This window comes from Anser cygnoides, chromosome 4, assembly GCF_040182565.1.
Source record: "Anser cygnoides isolate HZ-2024a breed goose chromosome 4, Taihu_goose_T2T_genome, whole genome shotgun sequence".
Classification (NCBI taxonomy): Eukaryota; Metazoa; Chordata; class Aves; order Anseriformes; family Anatidae; genus Anser; species Anser cygnoides.
Window position 1 is genome coordinate 63,655,816 of NC_089876.1, and position 27,978 is coordinate 63,683,793.

The 27,978-nt window shown below is 48.0% G+C and overlaps 1 protein-coding gene across 2 annotated transcripts in view; it reads right to left on the reverse strand.

The window, feature by feature from the left end:
* PURG (purine rich element binding protein G) overlaps positions 1–27,978 on the reverse strand; it is a 29,068-nt gene continuing 1,090 nt past the window's right edge. The window contains exons 2-3 of one of the 2 annotated variants that reach the window (XR_010831219.1): positions 10,363–27,738; positions 1–10,273 (exon numbers count right to left, since the gene is read on the reverse strand). Coding sequence is in view for 1 of the 2 variants with exons in the window: in XM_066996294.1 (XP_066852395.1) it covers positions 26,715–27,725 (1,011 nt within the window). In the remaining variant the exon portion in view is untranslated. Of the gene's footprint in view, positions 27,739–27,978 lie in introns of both variants that reach the window. The other variant, XM_066996294.1, reaches the window with a different exon arrangement.

Sequence of the window (27,978 nt, forward strand, 5' to 3'; positions counted from 1 at the left end):
TTCAGACTACACAAGTAAGCAAATTTATTTTAAGACAGAACAAATATTGTGGCAAACAACAATATGCAAATTCGGTTGGTAACAGGGGTAAATATCAGACTTTGTTTTCAAATAGATATAAAATATATTCAGATTTTGTTTAGTCCAAAAAGCAGCTCATGTGGGGGGCTTAGGATGGGTCTGTCCACACCATCCGACAGCCCACGGAGCCTCAGGACTGAGGGCGACTCCTCTGCCAGCCGGGCTGTGTGTGCTGGCTCTGCAGAGGAGCTCCAGCTCCCCTTCACTAATTCCCTCCCTTGCTTCTGGCCCCCTACTGGTAAAAAGCCAATTCTTGCCACAAACCCCAGCTCTTGGTGGAAGAGCTCGGGCAGCAGCTGTGGTGCTCACCTACCACCTACCTACAGATGGGGTGGTCCCCAAGGTGTCATTTTTAGGCCTGGACAAGGTCCTGGAGAGCCGGCAGGGAAGCAGCTCGCTGCAGAGGAGTCGCACCAAGTCCTGGCCCTGTGCTCGCCATGGAGAAAAGGGGACGGGATTGCACACCAGAGTATAGGGGTGCCCGCGAGCCAAGGGGGAGAGAGCTGCTTTCTGGAGAAGCCATCCCAAATAAAAGCACACATAGAAAACATTAGATTGTCAATGATGCTTTGAAACAAATTCAAGTTTATCATTTAGTGTGTGTGTGTTCACGTTGTACAAACAGAGGAGAAAGACTGTGAAACTTCAAGCTCTGGACAGCATGTCCTCAGTTAGTGTCCACAGAAGCACCATCAGGTATTGGGAGAGTTTAGCACCACAGAGTTGTAGGACCTAACTGATAACATGCGTCATTGGAAAACCTGGGGACATGGAGATCCGTGGGGGACATGGTACAGTCCATTAGAAACAATACAAGGCAATTTATGCGTCGTCATACAGTACAATACAGCCACTGACCCACCAACCCTTTCAGTACAGTACGGGACATGTAACACTTTGCACCCTGTTAACACTAGGGGACTAGAGGCTCTCACCTTTTCCTTTCCTTCTGGCCAATCCTGGTACCAAAACACGCAGGAAGGTTTAAGAGGTTTGACCCCTTCCTGACACCTGAAGCCCTGACGTGCTTCGCGGGGTCTGCACGTCAGGAGAGACGGGGTCGTGAAGGCCCCCAAAGCACTCCTTACCTCTGGCATAGTGAGAACAGGGTCCATTGGAAAAGTGCTAAATTACAGTACATTTGCATTTTTATATGTCAACTATTGAACAGCAAAACAGATCGTTTGAAAACAGAATCAGTATCGTACAGTAAGTTCACACTTAATTCTTCACCGTTTCTACACTTGTAACACATGCATTTTATTTCCATTAGTTTGATGCCAGTAGGACCAACATCCTTCAGAACAATGATCTAACATTAAACAAAACTCCCTAAGAAAAATATTAAGCATCACAGAATTTCCAGAAAAACCTGTTAATCAGCATCACAATGTACTCAGATTTACATTTAGGGTTTCTCATGCCATGACTTTAAAACACCTTTTGGTTCATATCCTGAAAATAAAACAAAATAACCCCCCCCAAACAAAAATAAAAATAAAAATAAAAATAAAAATAAAAATAAAACATAAAGAACAGTCGGGGAAAATAAATTCTCTACCTGTATGTATATGCACACACACACACACACATGCACATACCCGTTGAGAGGTGCATGGGTGTGTGCGCATCTGGAGACTGCTTCCTGCAATGCACGGTTTGTTTGATAAACTTGACTCATTTCAAGGTCATTCGCATGGGTCGGGAAACACTTTTGGGAAAGAGCTCTAAACTATGGAAGGAAATTAAAAAGTCTCTGTTGGGGAGAAAGAAAAAGTCAGTAAAGCATCGTCCGTGTGCCATTATGATGCACTTCCCTTGAGCTACTTCAAACCCAAACAACTAAAAACCCCTAAAAAGAACTGTCTTCTGCTTAAAAAGTCCTTCCCAAGAACGAGGTGCTGTGCTAGGGTTTACATTCGGGCCTCATGTGTGCTGTGCAGCAGAAAAAAGCTTAGCTTTACCTTCCCGAAGGATGAGGTGCCAACTCGGAGGGGCAAAAAACTACACCTGCAGGAAAAAGAACACAGAGACCTGTTCCATGTCCCCCTTCCTTGCCAGCTTCCTTTCCCAAAAAGGAAGGAGAGCGCTCAGCTCCCCGAGTTTTAAAGCTAGATTTGTGGGGTTCATTTGGCTGGGGGTGGAAAAGGTCTGGAATCTATGTACGCTTCCACTTCAAATCACATGATGGAGAATATAAGAGCATAACGCTTCAGGCTGCTCAGGGCTTGTTGCTTTTTAACCACCTTCAGTTCTGACTGAATACCCAAACCCATAAAGCTCTATCGGAGATGAAAGCTTGGATTGAACCCAGGCAAAGACAGCCACTGTCCTGACCAGAGCTGGTCAGGATAATACTTCATCTGCTGAAACAAGCAAAACCAATATGCCTTTTTTTTTTTTAGTTATTATCCTCTAGAGGTTATTTCCACCATGAGCCGCTTGCTGGCAGTGAAGGAGAAGACCTAACTCACTTCTCTCCATCCAAATCATGCAATTGACTGCTCTGGCAGTGGGGCTTATCCACCCCATATCCACGGGCAGAAAGTCCCATCAGGAAGCACTGCCAAGGAGGGACTTGGACGGACTACCAGCTAGTCATCGGGGATGACTGGGGCTCCAGGGGTGGATACCCTTGTGGGAGGGAACTGCAGCACCCTTGCCAGCACCGTGGTTTATTGGTGGCTGCCGAAAACCCGTGAGGGCTTTCTGAGAAGCAAAATACCATCACTGGGTTGAGAGGGTGTGGTTTGGGATTTCAAGGCCTGAGGATTATCAACCAGGTTGAGATCCTAGTGAATTATGACCATCTTTGCCATTTGGGACAAACTCTACCCCACTGATTTCTTGCTGGAGAGGGAGCTCAGGTCCCACACCAGCCATACCGAAATATTGCAGGAATTTTATGAGGATATGGAAGCATGTCTACATGGCTTCCTACCACGTGACCTGCTAAACTCCTAACAACACTCTAGAAACCCAACAAAAAGCCCAATGGTTATTATGCTCCATCTTCTAAATCATCTGCAAGTCTTTTACTTAAAAATACCTTCTGTAGTTTCAGCCCACAATCAATCCCAACAGCACTTTCAGTACAGGCACAATGATGGCTTTTATTGCAATGGCTTGAGCGCAGTCGCTATTGATACCCGCACCTACGGGCGGATTTAACTTCGCTTCCTCACAGACCCAACCTGCTAGTGCAAATCAGGTTCTCATACCAAACCCGAAATTATCTCCCATACACTCCTAACTCCAGTTCTGCTTCACGTCCTGCCGTCCACACAAATCGAAGTGTAAATTACATCACGTTGCACTATCCCAATCCCTTTTGAGACTTCTCCTATATCTTTGGTGTTTTTAAAAGCCATGCGCTTGGTTTTCCGGATGACCTCAAACTTTACAACAACCACGTCTGCCTGGATGTCATTTTAGATGTTTAGATTACATTTAGATGTTTAGATTTAGATGTTCGGTCTATTAGGTACAAAAAGCTTTGACAGTTTCATTTCCCTAACTTATAAAATCGCTAAGAGATATGCAGTGGAAATCAGGCACCAGACAGCGGTCACATACACCTCGAAATTATCTTCTGATGGCCCCTAAGTAATTAACACCGCGCGTGAGAGGCTAAATAGACTGGGGAAAATAAATGTTTCGAAACTCGGTGCTAATAGTACTCACAAAAGTGCAGTGCTCAGTATAGTCAGAAACAAAGTGACTACTAGTACTTAAAGTGCTAGTTTTAAAGTTGGTTTGGTTCGGTGTCCGAAACATGGGTAGCATGTGTGTGTGAAAGCTGGGGATGAAATCAAAACCAGACGGCACTGCGACTGTACATGCCACACCAAAAGTGCTTCAAATCACACCATCTCAGAGATGCATAATGCTACTGGTCAGCTTGTGAACACAGACAGGCAAACGACTGACACCTTTTAGGTTACGATAAAGAACAGCTCCATTAACTCCATCACTACGAACCGATTCAGAAAGCAAATGGCCACAGCTTACAAAAAAATAAAACCAAGAGTCTCTTAGAACATTTACGAGTCTTTGCAACTATGATACTCAAAGTCTAGCAAAAGCAACCCTGGGAAGCCTGCCGAGCGGCTGCAGCAGGCCTCGCCAACGCTATCATGCAGTTTACAGAGGAGTCACGCTGCAGACTGCCTCCTTTTACACGCTATCTTACAGTTAGCCTATTTACGTATTTATCGATGGGTTTGTTTTTGTTTTTTAGCTTTCTGACTGTGCATCAAGCCGTCTTTTTCTCCTAACCACCCTACCAGTGAAAGGACAAGTAGTGCAAGGACAAGACAATGAAAACCGCCTAGTGAACGCCGACGTTCCTAACGTCCCGTCTTCGCTTCTGTGAAGACCCCCCCGAGAAGGACTGTGGACAAGCAGGTATCGCCCTAACACGTCCAGCGCGTCCTACCACAGAGCTGTGAGGATACGAGACACGAGACACGCAAGAAGGAGCCTGGGCAAGCAGGGCTCTTCCTGACAGAGGTTGGGTGCTGCCCTTTCTTCTCTTGAGACACCCAAGACATGCTTCGTGCTGACTGCTGCTGCTTCCCTTCCAGCTGTTGGCTTTTTTGTTCCCTGCAAAGGACAGTGTGGAGCTGAAAGCCCAGACAACCTAGGGCAGACCTACAAGGACCCTCGGTAAACCGAGGGAGGTAAGGGAGGAGGAGTGGGGAGCTGGAGCAGCAGGACCTCGGGAACATAAAGGATCTGCCAGTTTGGAGAAGGATGCTGGAGGAGAGGGGAAGCTGTAGCGGCACCGTGTCTGGCTAGTCGGCTGAACGTCACCGTTGTCTGGCTCATCCTCGGGGTGGATAAGGAAGACTCGCAGGAGGACTCGGGCTAGGAGGGACACCTGGGGGTCTCCAGTCCAACCTCCTGCTCGCAGGACCCGAGCTGCTTACCTCAATATGGAGGAGTAGTCCTGATACACTTAATATCTTTGCAACAGGGAAAAAATCCTTACTCGTATACTGTTAATAAGAAAGTAACAGCCCTGCTCACTGGAGGCAAGCTCCCAGCTCAGCCCACAAGGGCACGAGATCTGCTTTGGTCCCAGTTTGTGCCACGGACTGGAGGCAGCTCCCAGCAAGCTGGGAAATGCTCACGCAGTGCCCTTCCTCCCACTGCCCGCAGAGCTCATCACGCGTGAAACGCGCCAGTTTGGCACAAAGGGAAGTGCCAAAAACGGGGGAGAGCAGACCTTCGGTTCTCAATAGGTTTCAGCAGGCACCCAGAAAGAAGGTCATTCATCAAATATCACAACTGGCTTCCCGGGCTCTGTTTGCATCGCTGGTGGCTCTTGCAAGTGCAGCAGAAAGCTCTTTTTGAAGCAGAAGTATCCACTTTGCAGCCAGAAGCTACTGCCTGTGTTTGGCAGTACTTTCTGTGTTTTGCAAAACACTCCTGGGTTGTGAAAACAGGGGGAAACACAGCTTGCATCCATGGTGAGATGTTTCAGGTACAGCTGCAAACCTGTGTTACTGTTTTCTGTAGGTAGATGGATAATTTGCTTTCAGTAATGTTGATCTCAATGCTGGGACCAAAACTAAACATCATACGTACTGAAAATTTGCCCGCATGAAAAGTACAGTACTGAAATTGCTCCTTTGCCCCCTGAATTTTTTCTCTCTTCTGACTGTAAGGACTTTTGGCAGATGATGATCACTGGATAATAAATCTAAAGCAAGGAAACTGTGTCAAATTGGAGGGTAGTTTCCCACACTGCTCTCCCAAGGAAGTTTTCATACTGTGTTATATTTTTACTGCCTGGGAGAGAGATCCTTACCTATGACTGTGACTCCCGGCGATTTCACCTCCACCAGGATGGCAGCTGCATCTGATTTTTGACAAGCAAAGCTATTCCATGTTTTCCCCGAGAAAAGCAGCAGGCAGGCTGCCTGCTGCGCCACGCCGGGCCCGGCTCACTGCTAACCTGGCAGAGCAGCACCGCCGTCCTTCTGGGATCTCCGCAAGCAGGCAGGAAAGCAAACAGACTGCCGGGGCTTTCGGCACCGAGCTGGTGTGGCACCAAAATGCCACAGGAGATCACGGCAGCCCACGGCCTTACCTGAGCGCTGCCCAGACCTGGATGTTAAAGGCTTTAGCAGAATCACGCTTTAGCCGGTTCGCTAGATTTTCATGCAAATTTTCTTGGCAACTTTTCCAGCTTCCAAAAACAACTCATTTGAAAGTTTATGAGAGGCAACGTTTTATTTTTGGAGGCAGAGGCTTTCACTGCATCAAAGCCTGCAGATATCCGTATGCCACAATTAAATGCTGATTTTCAGCGGTGAATAAAGTGATTCCCAGACACAGCACACTGCAGAGTAAAATGCGATCCAAGATTGCTCAGTACCACAGGCATAATGCAGATCGAAGACATGGGGCCATTTTTAATTATATGCAAATTATCACAACAAAAAACAGATCCCGCAGCGGAAAACCAATTCCGGGAAGAAATAATCATCCATCTTTTGTAGTCCTAGCGGTGGTGCTCGCGAAGGAGCTTATTTACAAAATGGCAATCTCCATAAAAAGGCTGCGCTATCACCATCCAAAAAAAGACACAGATGCAGATATGTACTACTACAGCTCCGTGGATCCTGTGCCTGGAAAATTCCCGGAGGCTCTGGGATGGTGCCTGAGGAACGAGATGTGCTGAAATGTGCCCACACCAACCTGCATGGAAGTAGCCTGATTCCAGCCCAAACGCTCTCTGCCTCCACACCGGCGCTTGGAAACTAAATGTTACAAGCCTCAGCTACAGGAAGCTGTGTCCAGTTCAACTCGTACCAGCTGTGGGTCTAATGCAACCCACTGTGCCATAAAAGCACTTCCAAACTCGTGCTTTGAAATGCATGCTTTTCAGCAGGAAAATCATATGGCCTTTAAATTCTGCGTAAGTGAAAAAATGCTTTCAGTAAAAGCATCGGTGATGTGTAAAACGAAACGATATTCCCAAACTGCAGCTGGCTTTTACACTTTCTGCTTTTTGCAGAAATTTTACTTAAATGTGGACAAGTAGCATCTTTTTTTTCCCCACATGAAAATATCCGCCATGTGGGATGACAAAAACATGCCCTTTTTTTGTGTACAGTGAAAGAAAAAAAAAACAACGTACGTATGGAGCCACAAACTTCCAGTCGTTCAGAAAGGGGTGAAGAAAACCAAGCAGCAGGCATGCAGAGCAGTGGGAAACAAAGAACCTGTAGCCAAAATTTCATGGTGAGACGATTGCACAGGGACAGGGACAAATTCAGGTCACAGCCAAGAAAGCCAGTCCTCCCCTGGCAGCGGCTGCTCCTCGACCACCAGGATGCTATCCTGACCAAACAGCCAAGGCTGGACGTGCACCCAGGGGAACGATACGTACGGGATGAATTTATTCACGGGGACCTCGTGACCACAGCTGCTGTGGCTGGTACCTGGGTCCAGCACTACGAAACACGTTCCTGAGAAGCTGGGGGCAGCAGGAGACTGCTGGCACGCTGCGCTGGTGTAACCATGTGCCTGCCAGCAGGAACATTGCACCACTGGGACCGCACTATGAAAGCAAAGCATTTTATTACCACTAGTTCAGGTCTGTAATGCACGCTTACAAGTAAGGTAGAGGTTGGATGGAAATTGCTTCGCTTGTTGGGCAGTGCGTAACTGCCAGGGGAAAGAAAGGAGGATAAAGTACAGCTGAAACAGTGTGGGGTTAGTTGGCAGAAAATCCTTTTACTTGAAATTCAACCAGGAACCAATATACGTTTTTTTGTTTTTTTGTTTTTTTTTTTTCTGTACAAAATGCCACAGCACCTCTGACAACAGCTGGTGACCAAGGACTGCATCAAGAGCCAAGGACCCTCAAAACTCAGGTTCTCACCTAGTACCGACATCGCAAGGCTGGCGGGATGCAGGAGAGTGCGAGGAGGTCCGGGGGTCTCTGCAGGTATGGACCGAGCCCCGGGGTAGCCAGGAAGGCAGCTTACAACTCACACCTAACTCCAACGCAGCGTGCCTGCCTGGCTCCGCGGTGCAGCTCTGCAAACGCTCGCCCGGTGTTGATTCAAATGTGTGTTTTGTTTTCCTTAGGTTTCCATGCAATATTTTTGGCATTAAATGTCATCCCGAGATGGTTTCTAAAGAACGTAAGTTTCTTCCAGCAAAAATCACACCTTCAATCTAAGACCAAAAATCTGTTTATCTTTCCTGGATGTCAGAGGTGACAAAAAAGCTATTTTGGACCATCTACTAAAGCATCCTTAATATAGTTTAATGGCACCAGCTTCTTCAGCCCAAATCAGTTTACCTTCCCAGCCAATCTTCTACAAGCAGCTTAAAATTGCATCAAACTCTATCCAGAGGAATGCTTTGTTCTGATCTCTCCTTTCCTGATATTACAACTCTTTTTTCACATTAGTATCTGCATTCATACAAAATTCAAGGGAGAGGGAGAAAACTCCTTCACTGCTAAAAGAGAACTCTAGGATTTGCTAGCACCCAACTACTGATTTTTCTTCTTAAAAAATAAAAATATCAGCTGTTTGGCTAGAAAGCTGGGATACCTTTGGTGGAAGGTCGAAGTACTGGCAAGCACGACAGCAGAACAGGTTCCCGGAAGACTAAAATCCAGGAGAACGCTGGTGCCTAGGCTGAAGCAAGTGAAAAATACCCGTGCTGTAGCCTCCTGCTTGTCCTCTTGTGCACAGCACCTTCAGCCTTGCTATTGTGGAGGGGAAGAGGTTGGCACAGGGGTTGAACAACTGCAGAGAGCAGCCCTGGGGCATATGGCAACAGCTCAAGTGCTGCTGCAGGGTCTCAGCCTGGACAAAGAGCCAAGCTGTCACTGCATCTGCTGTACTCACCTCAATGCCCAAATGCTGCAGTGGCAAACCCGCCTGCAGGTGTTAACCTGGTGTACCTCTCAGGCTCCGAAAGCAAGCGTGGGCATTTTTGCTAACTTTTTCTTCATTTTTCTCTCCATTTTAAGAGGGAAACGAACCACTAGTGAGCAGTTAAAAAAATAAGTCCATTGCGGTAAAAAAATAAAATTCATTAGTCTAAAAAAACCATGACACACAGACAAGTTTGTGCTTTCTGTGTCACAGAAACTTGTGGACGTGGACCGTAATGTAGCAGCACAGAGGAGGATGAACTTCACACTGTCGAGAGCCTGCGAGGGTGAGGAGGGTGAGAGGATGCCCCAGGTCATGGTTTCTCTTCCTCATCCTGCGGCACTGAAGGGCCAGAAGAGCTGTGTCTCACTTACCTCTTACCGATATTTCAAGAGCCTGCTCCTCTAGTTTTTCTGTTCCTCTTTGTGGGACTAACACTTTGGACGTGATGACATCTCCTTTATGGCTTAGCCTGCAAAAACGACTGTTTCTTTACCAGGTTTGGAGTTGCATTCCCTGCAGCACCTTCTCTTTTCTTTTTTTTTTTTTTCTTTTTTTAGTAAGACAGCCAGAAGAAACCTATCGCTTGTTAACTCAAAGGGTCACCCTCCACGGTGCCGAGGGATGCCTGTGCTAGTGTACGCAGAAAATGTTGTTACTGAGCACAGGGGACGCAGGAAGCCCACGCACTGGCTGCATACTGACACACTCCGATCCCCAGGACAGAAATGTCCGTACGCTCTCCAGAGTGGCTGCCTTCCTTGGGTGCCAGGCAAGAGTAAGAGTCCCACGAGACAAAGAGGGAAGGCTAAAATAGTTGGGCTCCTGTGGTACCCAGAACAGAGCTGTTTTTGTCTTGCCTTTGCAGTTATATCATGATATTCAGTACAGGTGGGAGGTGGTCCCTTGCCTGGCTCAGGTGTCTGCAGCCAGCTGGCAGCGACTGAGGGCCTCCTGGGGCTTCGTGGCCGTTCTTTGCTCACCAGCTTGACACAATCTTGAGTTTCAGGAGCGCTTGCCTCCTGCCTTTTGTCCTGGTCACCAGGAGCAGGGGTGTTGGCAGAGGAGCTCACGAAATGCTGTGGTGAAGGGGCAGTCTCCTGTGAACGTACAGTGCAGCTCCTCCTTTGGCTCATTCTCACCTTTTATGCTCTTGAGCCCAGCCAGAACACCTTCCCCTTGCTGCCATCTTGCCCCAGGTCCCACATGCAGGCTCTGAAGGTCCCTCATCCTGGTGGCTCCCTTCCTTGCCACCCACTGCAGCAGCCAGAGCCAGCGCAGGACTAGGAGAGAGTGGACAGAAGGTTGGCAGATGCTCAGCTCTTATCTCAACGTCTTCACACACGCTTTTCTGTGTGCTCATCCCACCTACCTGAATTTATTAACCCACACCAAACCCTTGGTCTGATTCCCAAGCTGACGTGGAAGTGACTTGCTGTTAGGCACAGAGAAAGAAACAACTCCAATGATTCTGCAACCGATTTGAATGTCCAGGGGAGGACGAAATCCTGGCAACGTTTAGCTCAAAACATGTACTTCCAGACTGCAGCTACCTCTGCGTTCAGGGAAACAAAATTACAGTTACGTATAACAAAGGATCGAGGCACAACATCAAGTTGTGGCAAGAAGCAATAGTTGAAGCTCACAGAAATACTTGTAGTAGACGCAGAAAGGCACGTCCCTGGGGAAGCTGTTATATGCTGACTACAAGCAAGCTTCTGCAGGCTGGAAGTCAGGGGGAAACAGGTAGTCTACAGTGAATGCGTGATCAGATCTGCCATAGGTAACTGCTCCGTGCAACCCTCCTCGAGGTGGGAATGGTCACAGAGGGAATGTGCAAGGGTTGCTGTACGGCTGAGTAGCAATTGCTTTGCTGCAGCATGGCCAAAAAGAAAAGAAAATGTCAGTGTAAAGGTTATGCTCGAAGATGAGAGGAGTGAGGTTTGGTTCACCTTGTCACACGCAGTGCCTGTTCTCAGTGTCCTAAGCAAGGGGCTGAGCCAAAAAGCCATTTTCCTAATTCTGCCAGGTTGGGGGCATTATTAAAACCGCTCAAATTTTTAAAAGGTCCCTTTGGTATTTGGAGGTTAACATAAAAACCTGGCCTATAATCTCTGGGCTGGCAGGAAATGGGACTTCCCCCGGGTGCAGCAGGTCACTGCCACCTGCAGCGAGGGGCACGAAGCGCCCGCGAAGGGCCCAGCAAAAGGCTTTCTCTCGGCAGCCTTTCATGTCTCAGAGAGAAAGCAAAGCGATCACACAACAGGAGACACGCTGTGGCTTTAGAGGACTTGAAAATAAAATCACTTTTGATGATTACGGGGGGAATGGGAGATGGATGTGCTAAATTCATACCAACTGACAACATTCACTTGCCAGAGTGTAGAAAAGAAGCTAAAAACACCTAAGTGGTGCAGCTGAACACAGTTTTAGTGCTAGGCCTTGCGCTTAGCTCTTCCCCTGGCATTTAGCGCTGTAAGTTTGTCCTTTTGGAGCTCACAGGACCACGGCCGTCAGCCCCAAACCCCTGCTGAGGAGTGCTGTGATGTGCAGCCTCCAGCCGCACCGTACACACCCTGTATTTCCCACACACCTGTGTGGGAAGTCTAAGGGATAACCTACAAACGGGGCCACTCAGCACCTCGAGCTCAACCACGCCAGCGTGCTGGGAACTGCAGGGACTGCCGCGTTGGTGCCATCAGAACGGCGACCACAAGCGTTAGGTGACATCCCGAGGCATGCGGTTTGGTGGCAATTATGCGTAGCCATTAACGAATGCTGTCGGCTTTCAAGGCGCTCAGTAGTGGGAATTCACCAAAGACAGGATATTCCTACTCACCTCGAGCACTGTGTGCAGTTCTGGGCACCACAGTACAAAAAGGACGTGAAACTGTTGGAGAGTGTCCAGAGAAGGGCTACGAAGATGGTGAAGGGCCTAGAGGGGAAGACATACGAGGATGCTGAGGTCACTTGGCCTGTTGAGCCTGGAAAGGAGGAGGCTGAGGGGAGACCTCATGGCGGCCTACAGCTTCCTCACGAGGGACAGCAGAGGGGCAGGCGCCGATCTGTTCTCTTTAGTGACCAGTGACAGGACCTGAGGGAATGGTGTCAGGCTGTGACAGGGGAGGTTCAGGCTGGACATCAGGAAGAGGTTCTTCACCAAGAGGGCTGTCGCGCACTGGAACAGGCTCCCCAGGGATGTAGTCACGGCACCAAGCCTGTCGGAGTTCAAGAAGCGTTTGGACTGTGCACTTAGTCACAGGTCTGAATTTTTGTGTAGACCTGTGTGGTGCCAGAAGTTGGACTTGATGATCCTTGTGGGTCCCTTCCAACTTGGGATATTTTATGATTCTACTACCTGCACTCAGGTAAAATTGTGGCAGAGGACACAGCATGGCTATGTGAGATCTGTCCCTTCAAAAAGCTCCTCAGAGAGCTTTCCGGATAGCTCTACCTGAAAACCCGTAAATTCATGAGAACCCAAGCCAAATTGTTGTCTGGACCATGACAGCTCATCCCCGCCACAACCTCTAGCTGGGAAAAACCCTTTGAAAGATGGCAGCAGCGCAATGCTACAGCTTTCAAACTCTTCTGAGTTTATCAGCACCTCACCAAACAGACTGTCCGCAGAGGTAGCTCAGTTCTGCTGCAAATATCTGTTCTGATCAGTGCTACAAAAATCCTGGGAGTGTTCAAAAATCTGGAAGAAAAAAAAGTAACTATCGTGAATGCCCCTCAGCCAGAAATACATCTGTTGACTATGCAGTGAGTTTCATTTAAACCAGAGCAACTGTAAATGCTTGCTTCTGTCTATTTTTACTGCAACAGTCCATAATTTTACTACCAAGAATTTTACACAAGGCTTCAAAATCTATTCCCTATTCCCTCTGGCCCCCAGGCAGCTCTTCTGACTAACAACGCACGGGGCAGGGCCGAACCTTTAGATTTGCCCAAACAAAAAAAGGAAGATAGGAGTGGATGAGGCACTGCCTTTCTGGATCTGAAAGGCTTCTCCGTGCTCCTGCTGTTAAGTGGACAAACTGCACCCCGCAACGATGTGGGAAAGAGATCGCAAATCTTTACAGGAGCAATTCCAGTCTGACTCCACCTGACTGAATGAAACGTGCATTCTTTTCTTGTCCCACCGTAGGAATCAGTGACACAAGGACTGACTGTCAGTTACCTCCATGGCTGGAAGATGGAGCATGGCCCAAGAGATGGGCTAAGAAACCCATGCCCTTCACAGGGGAAAGCTCAGGGACTGGGATTCCCAGCAGCATGTTGCCCTCAGACACCAGGACGTCTTTCCAGACTGGCAGATGCCAGGCCAAGAGGAAGTCTAGGAATTATTTCAAGCCCTCATCACAGATTATTTCCACGTTACGCACTGCAGCACAACATCACAACAACATAACTACATAATTATTGTCTAACAGGGTTTGCTGTCTGCTCTCTTGACTTCTTATATATGCCTCACATATACAACCACGTACATACGATGTACTTACATGACAGTGGCAGGGCTGACTACAGATCACAACAGGCAATTTTAAAAACTTTCCCGCTTGTCACATTCATCAACACAAGCGCGGTACTTGAAAATTCCTTCAAACTTCATGAGATGTGTGGGACAAAATGATGTTGCTACTCCTGGCAGAGATCGAGAAGCCACCAGTAAAGTGGACTAAAGGGCCAGGAGACCAGAGGTGACTGGAAATGTATTTGGTGTGAGTGTAGAATGAAATGTCAAGAAAATGATAGGATGCCACCTGCCCCGCCTGCTAGAGCTGGTTTATGGTATTAAGGTCTTATAAAGGAAGGGCAGCAAAAGTTAGGAGCTACTCCAACTTTATGGGCAAACATACTGGAAACAGACTGTGAAATTTCAGGAAAGAATGAAGCCCGATTACATTTTAGACCACTTTGGAAACTTTCTCAAGGAGCACCAGGAGAAATGACCGTGACAACTTGAGCTGTGTATTCCAAACCCCAGGCTGGGGGCTCTGTGCCCAGCGGCTGGGAAAGGCTATTGCAGCACTAACTGCAACCAGGTTACAGTCCTAATAAATTTACCGGAGCTCTGGCCAGAAAGAGAAGGCTTCTTATGTGAAAACAGCATCATCCTCTTGGAAACTACTCAATGTTCATCTTCAAAGGGTTCCTATTATCATAACAACAGCAGAAAAAGAAAATCGCTATCTTCACTTTCAGTTCCTGCCGAATTCCCTCCCTGCAGTCTCTCATTTGACAGTCAGAGCTGATTCCCCACTGCTGGCCAAGCAGTTGCTTCTCATACTTGGGAGAAGTCCCCCAGAAGAGCCACGGGGCTTCTCTCCTTCAAGTCCCTCACCCACAAAACTGAAAACAAGCCCTGCGAAATGTTCAGCACTACCATCTGGCGTGGGCTGAGGCCACTGCTCAACCTGCCAGCCTCCATCACCCCTCCTCTGCCTGAACCCACGGGCTGCCTCGGGCTTTGCATTTGCACTCGAAGCTCTCGGGAGGTGAGATGACCTTTCTACATCAGACAGTTCCCAAACACAGAGCAACATAGCTAAATCCTCGACATTCCTTGACCTCCCCCAGCATTTAAAGCTGGCTGAATACTGGTGAGGAAAGCTCTCCTCTGGTGCAACGCAAGCCTTCGGTGCCAATGTCAAACTTGGCCACCCGGGAGCCCGAGAGTCCTCTGGCTTGCTCCTGGCTGCGAAGCCAGCAGGGGCTGCTGCTGCTGGTGTGAGACGTGCTTCGGCACGTGCTTTAGGACATCAACGCCGAACAGCATGGATAATTAATTTATGTTAAAAATACCAGGGCTGCATTGGCACATTCAGCCTTTCCCATAGGAAGAGGATGAAAGAAAGAACAACTGCGGTGTGACAGATGTTAGTCATATGCTTAAACGCGCTTCTGGAAGGCGCTCAGATACGTGTGTCAAGTGATTAGAGCAGTGCGAGAGCCTGCACGGAACGGGAGGCACTGCTTTATGGCTATACCTACACCGAACTGTCAGATCACCTTGCAATAAAAATGTTACTAAGGAAAATCCAATTAACTTTCAACACAGATGAAGCTTCTGGGAGTTAGGAGAAAAAATTAAAACCCAGCGCTTTTCAAGCAGTTATCTTGCATCGCCGGATGGGCACTGCTTGAAGCGCAGCTTGGAAAGAGGTGGCGACGCGACCACATTATGACAAGCTCGTCGAAAGGCTTTCTGAGCAGCCCGACACGTAGCCACTGCCCAAGAAATAAGAAGAGCTGCCTAAAACCGGTACGGAGAAAGCAGTAACAGCCCAGGTAGGAGACAGAACTGTCTGAGAGTGAACATCAACATTGAATATCTTGCTAAATTCAAAAAAAAAAAAAGTATTTCACCCATGGAGTACAAGATATTTCCATTGCCTTCTCAGAGCAGTTGCAGTTGTTTGACACTCCTGACAATGCAAGGTGATTTGCAGCCAGATTTCCAAACACCTTGAAAGGCAAAAACCCCACGGTCACACCTTTTCCATTAGAAATACTGATCTAATGTTGGTTTCTTTTTCAGGTCCCGATGATGATGATGCCCCAAATCTGTTTAAAGCAGAACGAGTTCTTTGTGTGTTGAGTGTTTTACTGCTGAAAGGATCATGGAAAACAGAAACTTGTGTTGTCGGCCAGTTTTGCTTTGAGACCCCAATTTTTATCAAACAAATAGCAGCAATGCTAACATTACAGAAAACCAGAAATCCCATCGATGTAAGGTGAGGAGGGAATGACAGAACACAAGCGCAAACAAAAAATGGCAGGAGAAGCAGAAGGAACACAGATGAATGCCAATTTAAAACAAAATTTTCTTAAAATTGGCAAAATTCAAGTAAATATGTTGGTGACTATTTAAATTATTGCATGATGAAAATAATGTTTTACATTGTTATGCAACAATCCCTGGGAGGTTTGGGACGCAACGCAAAGCCTGTATTTCAAACTAAATTGGCACAGGCAGCCACTAGGTGCATTCTTTATGTTTGTGCCTAAACAGGTATCTTGTTAGTGCTGGAGGAGACTCTTACACCTTGAGTACCACGGTTTATTCAGTATCATTTCTCCCAACAGTTAGACCATGGGCAGCTTCTGAGGCTGATTTGCAGGAACACATTTTTTCCTCTCCCTCGTATACTCCTGGTTAACCCAAGCCTGTGTGTGCCTGCAAAGAAAGCCTACAGACAGGAACATATCTTGAGCTCGTGACCACTGAAGCAATCCAAATATAAATATTGTGAAGATGGGGAGGGTGTCAATGAAAATAACTTTTATATTTAGGAGAAGGCCTGTTGATGGGCTATTTTTTCTATGTCCTATTCAGAAATAAGCAAAGGCATGAATGTTAGCTGGTGTTCTGCCACCCTACCGTGCACAAAAAAAGATTGATATTGCAAGGCTTTGTGGAAAATGTGTACTGTAGTATCTTAACAGTCTGGATTTTCTAGAACTATTAAAGAAGGGCAAGAACTACTGTTTAGACTCTGTATAGCCTACTCAGACTCAGAAAAAGAAGGGAGAAACAAAAGTCAGCAGCTGGGAAAAATCACAGCCTCGAGGAGGAGCAGGTTATGATTTCTACAATTAGCCTGTTTAATTAGTAACACAGTCAATCTGGTGCGATGTATCAGGAGAGGTCCCGACGAGTTCTGCCTACCCTAGGTACTGCTCTCTTCCACATGTGGATGGATGATTTGATGATGGGTAAGAATAATTTAACCTGCAAATGGTGCATCCCTGGGAAGGACCGTGAGCTCTAGGAGGAATGGGATTAGAACTGAAACTGATCTTGACAAGGTCAAGAAATTATCTGAAAAGAAACGAGATGCAACTTGGTCAAGGTAAATGCAAGCTTCTGTGTTACTGCAGAAAAAAGCCTCTGTACAGACGAAGGGTGAGAAACGAGTGCCTTTGTCTTAGCTCTACGAAGAGGACCTGGGAGGATGCAGACTTACAAACAGGGCTCAAGTCAGCAAGTATGTTGTTGAAAAACCCAGCATGCTGGGTGTATAAAATCTTAAATTGTTTGTGCTCCTTCTGCTCAAGGCTGGTAAGATGGCAGCACATGTATTTCTCCTGATTTTGGATTCTCTAATTCCGGGTTCAGGACAGACAGACTGATCAGAAGGAGTTTAGAGAAAGCAGCAAAAACATGATGAGGGCTACAAACTACCCTTGGTGGAAGGCTCTGAATGTGCTTAGAAGAGGATGCAGAAGAGACCGGACACGTCTTTAACTATGTAAAAGAGCTGCAAGCAAGGAAGGGAACAAACTGCTTCCATAACTCTTCTTGAGAACGTGGCTTGTGAGACAAAAAGGGACAGAGGAAGATGGTAGCATGGGAAACACAGGCTGGACAGGAGGAAAAGGATCTAACAGCAAGCAGGGTGAACCATGGAAACCATGTCTAGGGAGGATGGTGAATATCCAGCACTGGAGGTTTAAGAGAGCAAATTTTTCCACGTTGTTTAACTTGGAAGAAATACAGGTGTTTTTTGTTGTGTAGACCCTGAAACATACCATCAGAGGTGGCCCCACAACAGCAAAATTAAAGTTTAATGTCAGGTCAATCACTGCCTTTGTACCTTTCTGCAGCCTGAGTGCCAGCCAGGCTGAGAATCAGTGTGAGGAAGGGCTCTGGTTTAGCTAGTCCCACCCTTTGCCCGGGGGACCACCGCTGATGTTCTCTCGAGGTCCCTTACAGCCTTACGTAATGTAAAACTTCCCCTCGTCCCCCTCACCCTTAAACTTCTTCATAATTCTTCCTTCCTGGGAAGATGCTGTGAGGTGGAGTTCTCGTACGACTTGTGAGATGCCATTCAGGACCAAAAAAAACCCAAATCTATTTAACAACCAAGTGTCTTTTGCAAGAAGACAGTATACCAGTGTATACAGCAGAGAAAAAAAAAGTTGGAAAACTGAGCAAAAGTCAGAAAGTGCCAGAATTAAGGATTTTCTGAATAACCTTAATTCTGACCTTCGGACATGTGCATAGAGAGTTTAAATCTGCAATCTCTTACGACTGTCCCTTCTCCTCTAGATTATGGATTTCTTTTTGATTCACTGTTCTGCATGTAACCCAAGCCTTACCTATGTGTACCTTCCAAACACTGCAGACGTATCTACTCAGTGTGTTGCACCCAGAATTTCATCTTACTTTGCTTTTGGAGATCATCACTATTGACCACAAAAACTGCAATGCCAAATGAACTCAACTTTCTCATACCCTGATGAGGTAGGGAGGTATCGTTCACCCCATTTTATCAGTGGGGAACACAGGCACAGGCAGAATAAATCCAAAGCTACCCAGTCTCACTACTGGGAGGCCCAGCTTGCAATGCTGACAGATTTTGTGGAGTACCTGCAGTTATTGCAGCACTTCACTTGCTCAAAGCACAGCTCTCAACAGCCACTAACACTGCCTGCTCCTGTGGAGCAGACCTCTGAGTACCTACAGCAGTGTCCGGGAACAGAAAGTCTACACCGGTGGCGATCACCTGCAAAGAGCCTTGCTAAAAATGACACAAACCCTTTCGCAAAGATGGCGCAGAACGCGTTTCTGGAAAGCTGCTTTCTCAGCAGGGCCGTCCTTTCTTTCCCTCTAGTTCCCTCCAACCTTCCCTGTACGCGAACGAGCAGCTGCCCTAAAGGCAACACCATGCTCCTTCACACAGCTCCCACTGGCTCCTGCAGCGAGAAAAGCACACGCGATGCTGCGAAAACTGAGATGGCATGAGCAACCTTCGCAGGCAACCAACACCTGTCTGTTCCCCTACGCTTCTGCACGTACTCCTGGCCAAGCCCAGGCCCTCTCCAGCATGGTAAAAATGAAGTTACCTGAGTCTTTGAAAGCAAACTGGAAAAGCAGCAATGTCCTCAGCTGGATCCACTTGGCCCTGATGGGGTCCGTCGGTGAGACTCAGCGCTTCAAGTCCACAGTGCTGCATAGTCTTGGGCTGGCAGGTGACCCAGCAGCAGGCTGTTACCGCCGGACAGACGTGCCCAAAGAGGAGCGAGACAGGGCCAAGGAGACCCAGCCTGGTCCCTGAGAGCAGAGATATGGGCTTGGGCTCCCTGCCTCTCCCCGAGTCGCTGCAGGAACACAGGCACCGGCGCTGGCAGTGCCACCTCTTCCCCTACCGCAGGCAGCACTCGTCGTGCACTGTGACTCCGTGGAGCACGAATCCTGTCCTTGCCTCCCTCCACCCCCTCCTGCCTATTCATTCCTCTACCTTGGTGGGAAGCGCTCGTCTCTGCTCTCACTCCCCCTCTCCTGCTGCTTCTTGCCAACAAAATGTGCTGAGAACAACGACCAGATGGGAATACTTGCAGGAGCCTGAGGTTAACCCGCGCCTTTTATCCCACATCGTCTCTGCTGTTCTGAAATGGAGATTCTATTGCACGCAATTTGTAGTGTAAAGATCTACCGTTAAGAGTACGTTATGCTGATATTGCTTGCGAAATCTATCTCCCTGCTTGTATTGCACGTTGAACATATCTGATACGGATAACAGAACAGACGACAGCTAAAATTTTAACGTACCAAAAGTGAAAGACCTATTGGAAACGGGAAAATAATACTATTTTATATATTTATGCATATATATATATATATCACACTCCTCTCTCCCTTGCCTCTATGTTAAACAGTGTGTCATGTATTTAAACTCACAGATGTTGTATCAGCACTGTGCTCGGTGGGGCTAGGCAGAGAGCCTTAGCTTTCGCTGTCTTCCAGCAGCTGACATGAAGGGTGATCGTTTCCTCAAATTAAATCTGTGCAGGGCAAATTATCAAGATTATAAAACAGCTAGACACAGAGTCCTTCTGCCTGCGGGAGGGACTTGCCCCACAGTGTCTGAGCAACCTATCTAACTAGCACATCTCTGCCCAAGAGCTCGGATGCAGGAGCTGTTGCTCCTTCCTGTTCGATACCAGTGTGTAGCACAGGGCTGAATGCCTAAAAGACAGTGTACGTCTCTGTAAAGAATTTATGGCAGCCACTTTCTAAAGAGCTAGCGATTTCCACGTGCCGGGTGAAGCATTTCAAGGTAGCCTGTCGAGTAGGGAGATGACCACAAAGTCATTAGTGAGAGCTTCGTTGGGGTGGCAGCCAGGCGCCTCGACATGGGGTCAGTACTGCTGGAGACGGTACAAACACAAAACACGCTCAGCACACGCAGAAATACCAGAATGTAACACCAGTGTATGGATTTCTAGAAGTTAAGGGAAAGAAAAGGCCCCCCGAGGCTGTGGGTTTACGTTTTGCAGGGCACCTCGACACGCGGCAGGAACAACCTAATCACATTAATCGCAGAAATGCCAACGCGCCGTCCAAGGCCTGAAACCTCGGCATATGCTTTGACATTTCTAGAAAACCAATTCTTAATCAATGTCTCCTATGACTTTCATTAATGTTATTAAAGAAAGAAAGAAAAAAGACATAAGATTTCTCTGCAGAAGAAGCCAGAGGCCTGGCTTCTCCCAAAGCGCCGGCAAGAAAAGCTACCTGATAATTCCTGCCATTTGTTCCCCTGCCACGTTTCATTAGGGGCACACCGGTGGAAATGCGCCGCTGTGCTCTGCACGCTGCTGCAGCCGAGCTCCAATCGTCGGGAACCCTCCGAGCTCTCCCTACCCACCGATGGCACCCTGGGGAGCTTATCTTATTTTAACACAATGCTTTAAAATAGCATTGCCTTTGTGGAGATACAGGTAGGGAACCCAGCATGGGTGTGACCAAATATCAGGAAGAACAACTCCATTACAATGACAACCGGTAGCACCAGGATTATCGTGTAAAAATTGGCGTCAGCTGATTAAAGCTTCTGTGGATTTTGGAGAAACAGAGCAGCAGCAGATGTGGCTTCAGCTTTTTTCCCAAATGCCCGAGCCCAGGAGCACCTCGTACCCTGTCAGGGCTGTTTTCCTGTTATCCTACGGATTTCAGCCGTTTTTAGGCAAGGCCGAATTACCACGAATGCCCACTGCTGTGTGCGCACAGCCCCGGCAGGCTGAGAGATAAGAAGCTACAAGCGTCTCGGGCGTGGAGGGAAGCTGCAAAGCTTCATGAGAACCAGGCCCCGTGTGGGCCTCATGTCGGACTCCCACAAAGGAGAGCAAAGCATGTCGGGTGGGTCTTGCTTCTCCGGCTACTCCCACCTGCTTGGTTTTGCAGCCACGCAATGGAAATTTCATGGCTCCAGATGAAAACGACAGGACAGTGGGGTCAACAAAAGACATTGCTAGTGGTAGCGTGAATAACGTACAGGAGACAAAGCCACTGCTGAATGGAGACGATGCCCTACAGCCCTATCAGCAGAGAAACCATGAGGAAACACCACGTGCACAGGTGACAAGGAGCACAGCTTCAGCCTGGGGACACTTTAGGCCTCTGCCAGTGTCCTTGTCCAAGGGAACACAGCCCGAGGTCCCAGCCCACAGCTAGGAGAGCACACCAGGTCCGCAGTGGTCCGGGTGCTGGATGTACTCACTACCACGTGCATCTGTAGCTCTGCCACTGTGATATTCGCAAGATTTCTGCCGAAAGCATCCATACCGAGGACTAAAAAGCAAGGAGCTTGTGCTATGTTCAGCGTAGCCTTTACTTCCAGTCTTACTTGGGTAAAGTAGGCATCTCAGATACAAGCTTTGTTTAAAAGAAATGGACGGGCAAGAGGGGAAAGGCAGATTTTAGACAACACAACTTGTTAAATAATTAAAAATAAAGGACATTTTAATTTTGGAGGAAATAGCGTAGAAAATTAAATGGAAATTATACTTTTCTTTAAGAATTACTTTATAAATTGTATACATATACCGTATGTACAGCAAAAAGTATGAATGCAATGAAACTAAAACCTGCTTATTAATTAATTGTTCACAGGGTGCAAAGTCTGCACAATAAAGATACACACTAATAACCCCTTTTCTGCTAGAAAAATCACTACACTTGGCTAAAAGGGCTGCAAGTCTAGCCAGCAGCAGGCTTCCTAGCGACTACCAGACACCGTCCCCACGAGTTCAGGTCACGCCACCAGGCCATGGGAGACAAATGGTACCACCATTAGACTATAGCATCAGGAAAAAAACAGATGCCAAAGCCGATTTTGATAATTGCTTGATGTTTTTTGTTTTGTATAAGGGACAGTTTTTGAATACTTCCAACGGCACATTTTATGAACATTATAATAATAATGGTTTGCGGTGGATTTTAAAATGGCACGACGTGGCCCGCAGCGCAGCAGCTGGCTGTTACCTGCAGCTCTTGCTCTGCCTGCACAAGGCCTCGCAGGCAGAGTTTTGCCTCCTTTAGCCTACGTTTCCCCTTGCAGCCTTGCTGGAAACCTAAGAGATGAGATGAGTGCTTAAGAGCAGAAATCTTAAAAGGGCCGAGATAAGCAGCAAAGAGCTCTCAGTGAAATAACGCGTTTATCCAAACCGCTAGTAGGAGACACTGCCTCTTGAGCCCCATCTTTTTAGTCTGTGTACTTCAGATAAATAGATTATTTCGCTATGAGCTATTACAGGCTAGAATATACTCACATAAATATATTAATGCCTACACGTGAATATGAACTTTTATATATTGAATACATATAAGGAACACGACGAAGAGCAGATTGCCGCCACCGCTGCCTCTCTTTGGGTGAAGTTCACGAGAGGTGATGCAGGGAGGCTGGGCCGGCTGCCTGGATTTTTGTCACCTCCTCCGTAGTGCCACACAGGGAACCTGGCCACAGAAAGCCTTCCAACCTCCGGCCAGCACACTCGCCTGCTAGTCCTTCACCAAGAAAGGCCACGGGCTGAGGCCAGTGCTGCGGGGAAGCCCCCGCAGCCCCTTCCACCAGAAACAAACCCGTGAGGGACAGCATGAGTGTCTGCTCTGATGGAGGGGAAAGCCAAGCACGACAACTCGGCTTTGTAAAACTATCTCCATGAAAAACTCCTTTTTAAGCCTTGGCATCAACGTTCAGGGCTGGGTTCGGAGCCGCCGGGGAGCCACAGCAAGCAGCGGAGCCGCCAACAGCTGAGGATGCTCTGGAGCTCTGCAAACTGCACCTCAACATCCCGCCTCGAAGGGGCCAGGAGGGTCCACACCGCCGCGCCTGTCCCTCTTACACGGGAACGGAGCTGGGTCAAGCGAGCACAACAGGTCCGTACTAGACACAGGCATGTGGGATACGACCTCTTCCAGAATTAGACTATGCTGCTGAAGCACCCCTTGCCAGGCCAGTGGCAGAGACGTGCCCCTAGTATTTACACAATATAAAGTGCATTAGGATTTCATTATTGAACTGACAGACTTTCTGCCCAGACCACACAATTTTGAAACAGAGGTGAGGGCTTTCATAGGAAATTCTCTTGTGAGAAAAGAGGTTCAGACTGGTGCTCTTCACCCTGTCCTCCTAGAATTGTTTTTGGCCGTTCTTTCTAGTGCAAATAAGCTTGTGTTTTCTCAAGTTTAAGGGACATGGCAGTTTTAGGGCACAGAGCACGAACACTTCAAATGCATGAGGAATTCAGCATCCCCAGCACTGCAATGGGCCCGTCGGCGCACAAGCAGCCTACATTACTGCTGCTCTCGGAGGTCGAAAGCGCACTGCCAAAAATAATGAGGAACCCGTTTCCAAACCTAACCGGTACAATCTTGCATTGCTACATTTTGAGTTAGTCTGTATTATCCTCCAATGACAATATCTGCAAGCATCAGTGCTACACATTTCCGTGGAAACCCGTCGTTAGTGGTTTACCCATTGGTAGTCGGCTATGAACTTGGAGATCCCGATCCAGTTTCAGATACTAAGGTGCATCCCGCGCGGGGAGTACATGCATTAGTGAATCCCATGGGACCCAGCCCTGCCCCACAGCCAGCAGGCACCGAGTTCCTGGGTGCTATTCACAACACACTAATGCAATCAGAAGGCCAATTAATTAACACAGGAAAAAGACTTTAAAAAAGAATGGTTTAAACGCACGCTGATAACCAGCCTAACTAAGATACAGCCAGCTGCACTTAGTTACCCTTTCGTCAAAGTGCCAGGTGGGCAGCAATAAGGAAAGCCATTTTGCATCTTGCCTTTTTTGTTTGTTTGTTTGTTTTAACAGTGAAGAAAATAGGCCTTTTCAATCGCTTCACCCGTTGTGACTCTTCTCACTAACAGTAAAGGAACAGAAGGAATGCATGACCATCTACAACACACCTAACCGAGGAAGATTCCAACACAGGAGCTTTCACGATGCGTGGAGGCAAACGGGGGCGCGGACTGGAAGATGTCAAGCACGTAGGGGAGGAACGCCACAGGGGCACGGGAAGGCGAGCGTAAAAGGGTTGTACATTCATAGCTCCAGGTGGCTGCAATCTGCGGCAAGTTCCTCCTTACTCCAGGCACTGTGACGAGCAGCAGCAGCCAGAGGTGCTCTCGCATGCGCATCCGTGACTCTTTTGCTAAATTCTGGTTTCACACCAACACTAGGACATGAAGTTATTGTAATGTTTTGTTTTTTAATGGGCCTGTTAAAAACATTGTGAGCAAAACCCTAAAAGCAAAGATGAACCAGCACCCCACATCACCTCCAGCTGGTTCACAGTGGTCCACTAGCAGTTCCAGAGGTGGAATGAGAAAATCCCTTACAGACTTGAAAAAGTACCTGAAAGAGCAATCTGTGCAGAAACGGATGGTCACTGTGACACTAAGCCAAATGTTTGCTTGCTGTAACTGCAATATGTAGTTCACAAACAGGGGGAATCACCTAAAACAGTGAAATTAACTTTCTTACTTCCTGTCACAACTGTAACATTTCCTAAAGGTTCTTTGGTGACTTTGGTGCAAGCTTTTTTTTTTTTTTCTTTTTTTTTTCCTTTTTTTTTTTTAAAGTTAAAACAGATCGACTATCGTTAGTACCCAAACTAAAGTCCAGATTATCCTCTTAGTTCCCACCCCCGCCTCCCCAGCTTTTCTTGCTATGGTTAACGTCGTAACAGGCAATAGCTTTTGGATTTAGCGTGGCCATGCAGTGTGCAGGTGGGTCCAGACTAAGAGTGAAAACGGTCTGGTTGCAGATAAATACCTTTCTGAACAGATTTAAAAAAAAAAGGAATGGTTGGGTCAGAAAACAGCTGGTCCACATGTACACTAGGCCACTCTGCAAAAAAAAAAAAGCAATTCAAACGATTACAAATATCTGACTAGACAGAGCAACGCATTCTTCAAAAAAATCTTAAAGGTGGGCAACGCATTATTTAAAGGACCTGGAGCTCAACCAAATGCCCACTGCCTTCAGGAGGGAAGGAACCGGTCACCCAACAGCTGAAAAAGACCCCAAAGTTACACGCATTTTGAAGAAATGACCAAGAATTTTCAAAGTCTTTCTTCAAGACTGCTAAACCGGTAACTTTACGCACTCTCCCTCCAGGCAGACGAATACTCTTGCAGGGACTGCAAGGTTCAGGCCGCAGGGCCACCAGTAGGACTTTGTGCTGCAAGGTGAGCAGCCAGACGCCGAATTGCTCCGTTACGGCCCCAGCTGTGACACGGGGTGGGAAGGGGGTGACGGCAGGGCACGGATATTATCTTACGGTAATAACATCTGCAAAACCGAACTGACAGAAAACCTGACACAGCCTTAACCACGGCTTTGAAAATGCGCTACAGATCAATATGACAGAGATGCATTTTTATAGGAATCAAGCGGTGCACCAAACCCCCCAAAGGCCTTTCTCTCAGCAGGAGGAGAGAAACGCCCAGCTGTTGTCCTCGTGCGTGTAACACTGACCACGTTAATCTCACTTTTGGGAGGGAACCCTGGAACCTCGATCACAGCAGCCATCCAGCCTCAGAAAACCTGCTCCGCAGCCGCCTGCTGGAACCCACAACACCCCGCATACAAAAATAGCTCTTGAAATTTTGAGAAACGCGTTAAAAAAAAAAATCATCAGCCTCGCGTGGGCAGAGCACGTAGATGAAGAGTGGGTTATTACTCATTGCCGTTAATTCGGAAGGCTTAGCACTCGAGCACAGCTTCGCTGTCCTGGGATACTCGGGTCATTCCGCTAGCATAGGACTATGAGGTTATTGACAAATCTTCTGCTCTCCACCAGCACATCATAAAGGTCTGACCGGTTATCGAGATTTCACCCACATCCTTTCAAACTCAGCAACCAGCAGGTTCCAATTTTCAAATGTCTACCTCTCCTCATACATGTATGAGCAATTAATACGGGCTTGGTTTTTGTACGAGGTGCCCTATAGCTAAGTTTCTCAGCCTTTTGACTGAGTACGGACAGAATTCAGTTCCAGAAAACCTGTCATAAGCAGAAACCGATACATTTCAGCATGAGGGTGTTTTTTTTTTTTTGTACCATGCTGAAGTGCAATACAAGCCTTATCTAGACTATTTAAAGGTCAGAATGCTGTTTTTTTTTTGTGCTGATACGCATACTTCCATAGTCTTCCACACTCGAAGAAGCTGACTCATACAGACTCGGGAGGTTGTTACTTTCATGAGAAATACAGAGATGTTTTGGGCGTAATTTAGCACGATAACCAGACTCCCGCAATATTATGTACTGGAGTTAGTACGAGCTACCGGAAAGGACTTTACAAAACAACGGGGCAACTTCAAATGACTACAAATCAGTCCCTCTCACCAATTTCTGCTTTTTGTTTTGTTTATTTTGCCAGACGGCCAGTCCAATGCACTCTATTCGAGACCCTCTTGCTCTTCACCACTGTCCCCTCTGACATCCATCCTTTTTTCTTTATGGTTGTTGTAAATTCTCCTCATCTCCTCTTCATACTTGATAAAATTTTCCCCAAACCTTGTCCATGCTTTGTATGGAACCGTGATGGTGTTACGGTAGGGTGGCCTCACCTCACTTACCTTCAGAAAGATGCCATACCTGTTGGATCCCACATCAAAGTAGAACCGCTTGTTGTCCACCCGGAACGAGGTGCCTTCGGGGAGCTCGGGGGGGTCGTCACCCCCGCCCCTGCGATCATCGATGTCCCCCTCGCCGTACTCTTCAATCAGCTGGACCAAAGCATCCCTGAACTCAATCATCCCTTGCGCTGGAAGGACAATAGTCTGCTCCTGTCCCAGGCCGTGGCCGAAATAACCGATCATGCCCGGTCCCCTGCTCATGGTTTGCCTAATCCGCAAGAAGCGCCCCCGCTGGTTCTCCTTCAGGTCGAGGTAATACTTCCTGTTGTCCCTCTCTATGTACTCCGTTTTGAGGACGCTGTGAGGGTGCTCTTCGGAGCCCACAGACCCCGGGGGCGAGGGCGGCGGGTGCTGCTGGCGCCGCCTGGAGTGCTGCTCCTTGCCATTGCTATGCTCGTGCCTGTGGCTGCCCTTCAGGCCCAGGTGGGCGTAGTGCTCGATGAAGTCCCCCAGGCAGTCCTTCAGCTCGGCGGCGACCGACAGGGAGAGCGTCAGCTTGCTTTTCCTGATGTTGTCCTGCCTGCCTCGCCCTATCCACACCTCCGCGATCTTCAGGAAGCGGCCTCGGGAGCTCTGCTTCACGTCCAGGTAAAACCGCTTCTTCTGGATGTCCACCCTCTTGGAGGCCAGCTCCTGGATCTCCATGCAGCCCCCCTGCGAGGGGGCCGGGTAATGGTACTGCTGCTGGGACTGGGAATAAACGCTCCTGTGCAAGCCGGAGCCCCCCAGGTTCCTTCCTCCTGCGCCTCCTCCTCCTCTCCCTCTTTCCATCTTTACCAATCAGCTGGAAATAACACACAACAGACACACAGATGACAACAGCAGCACCAGGGGCCTGCTACGCTCCTCGCCGCGGCTCCGCTCCCCGCTGCTCCCCCTACCAAGCCTCCTGCCCAGCACCGCCATCCTGCTCGGCCCCGTGCCTGGCGTCCCCCCGGAGCCCCGTCCCCACCACGCTGCGTGTCCCCCCCCAGCGGCACCGAGCGCCCCGGGTCGGCCTCCCAGCACCTCCCGTGACCTCCCC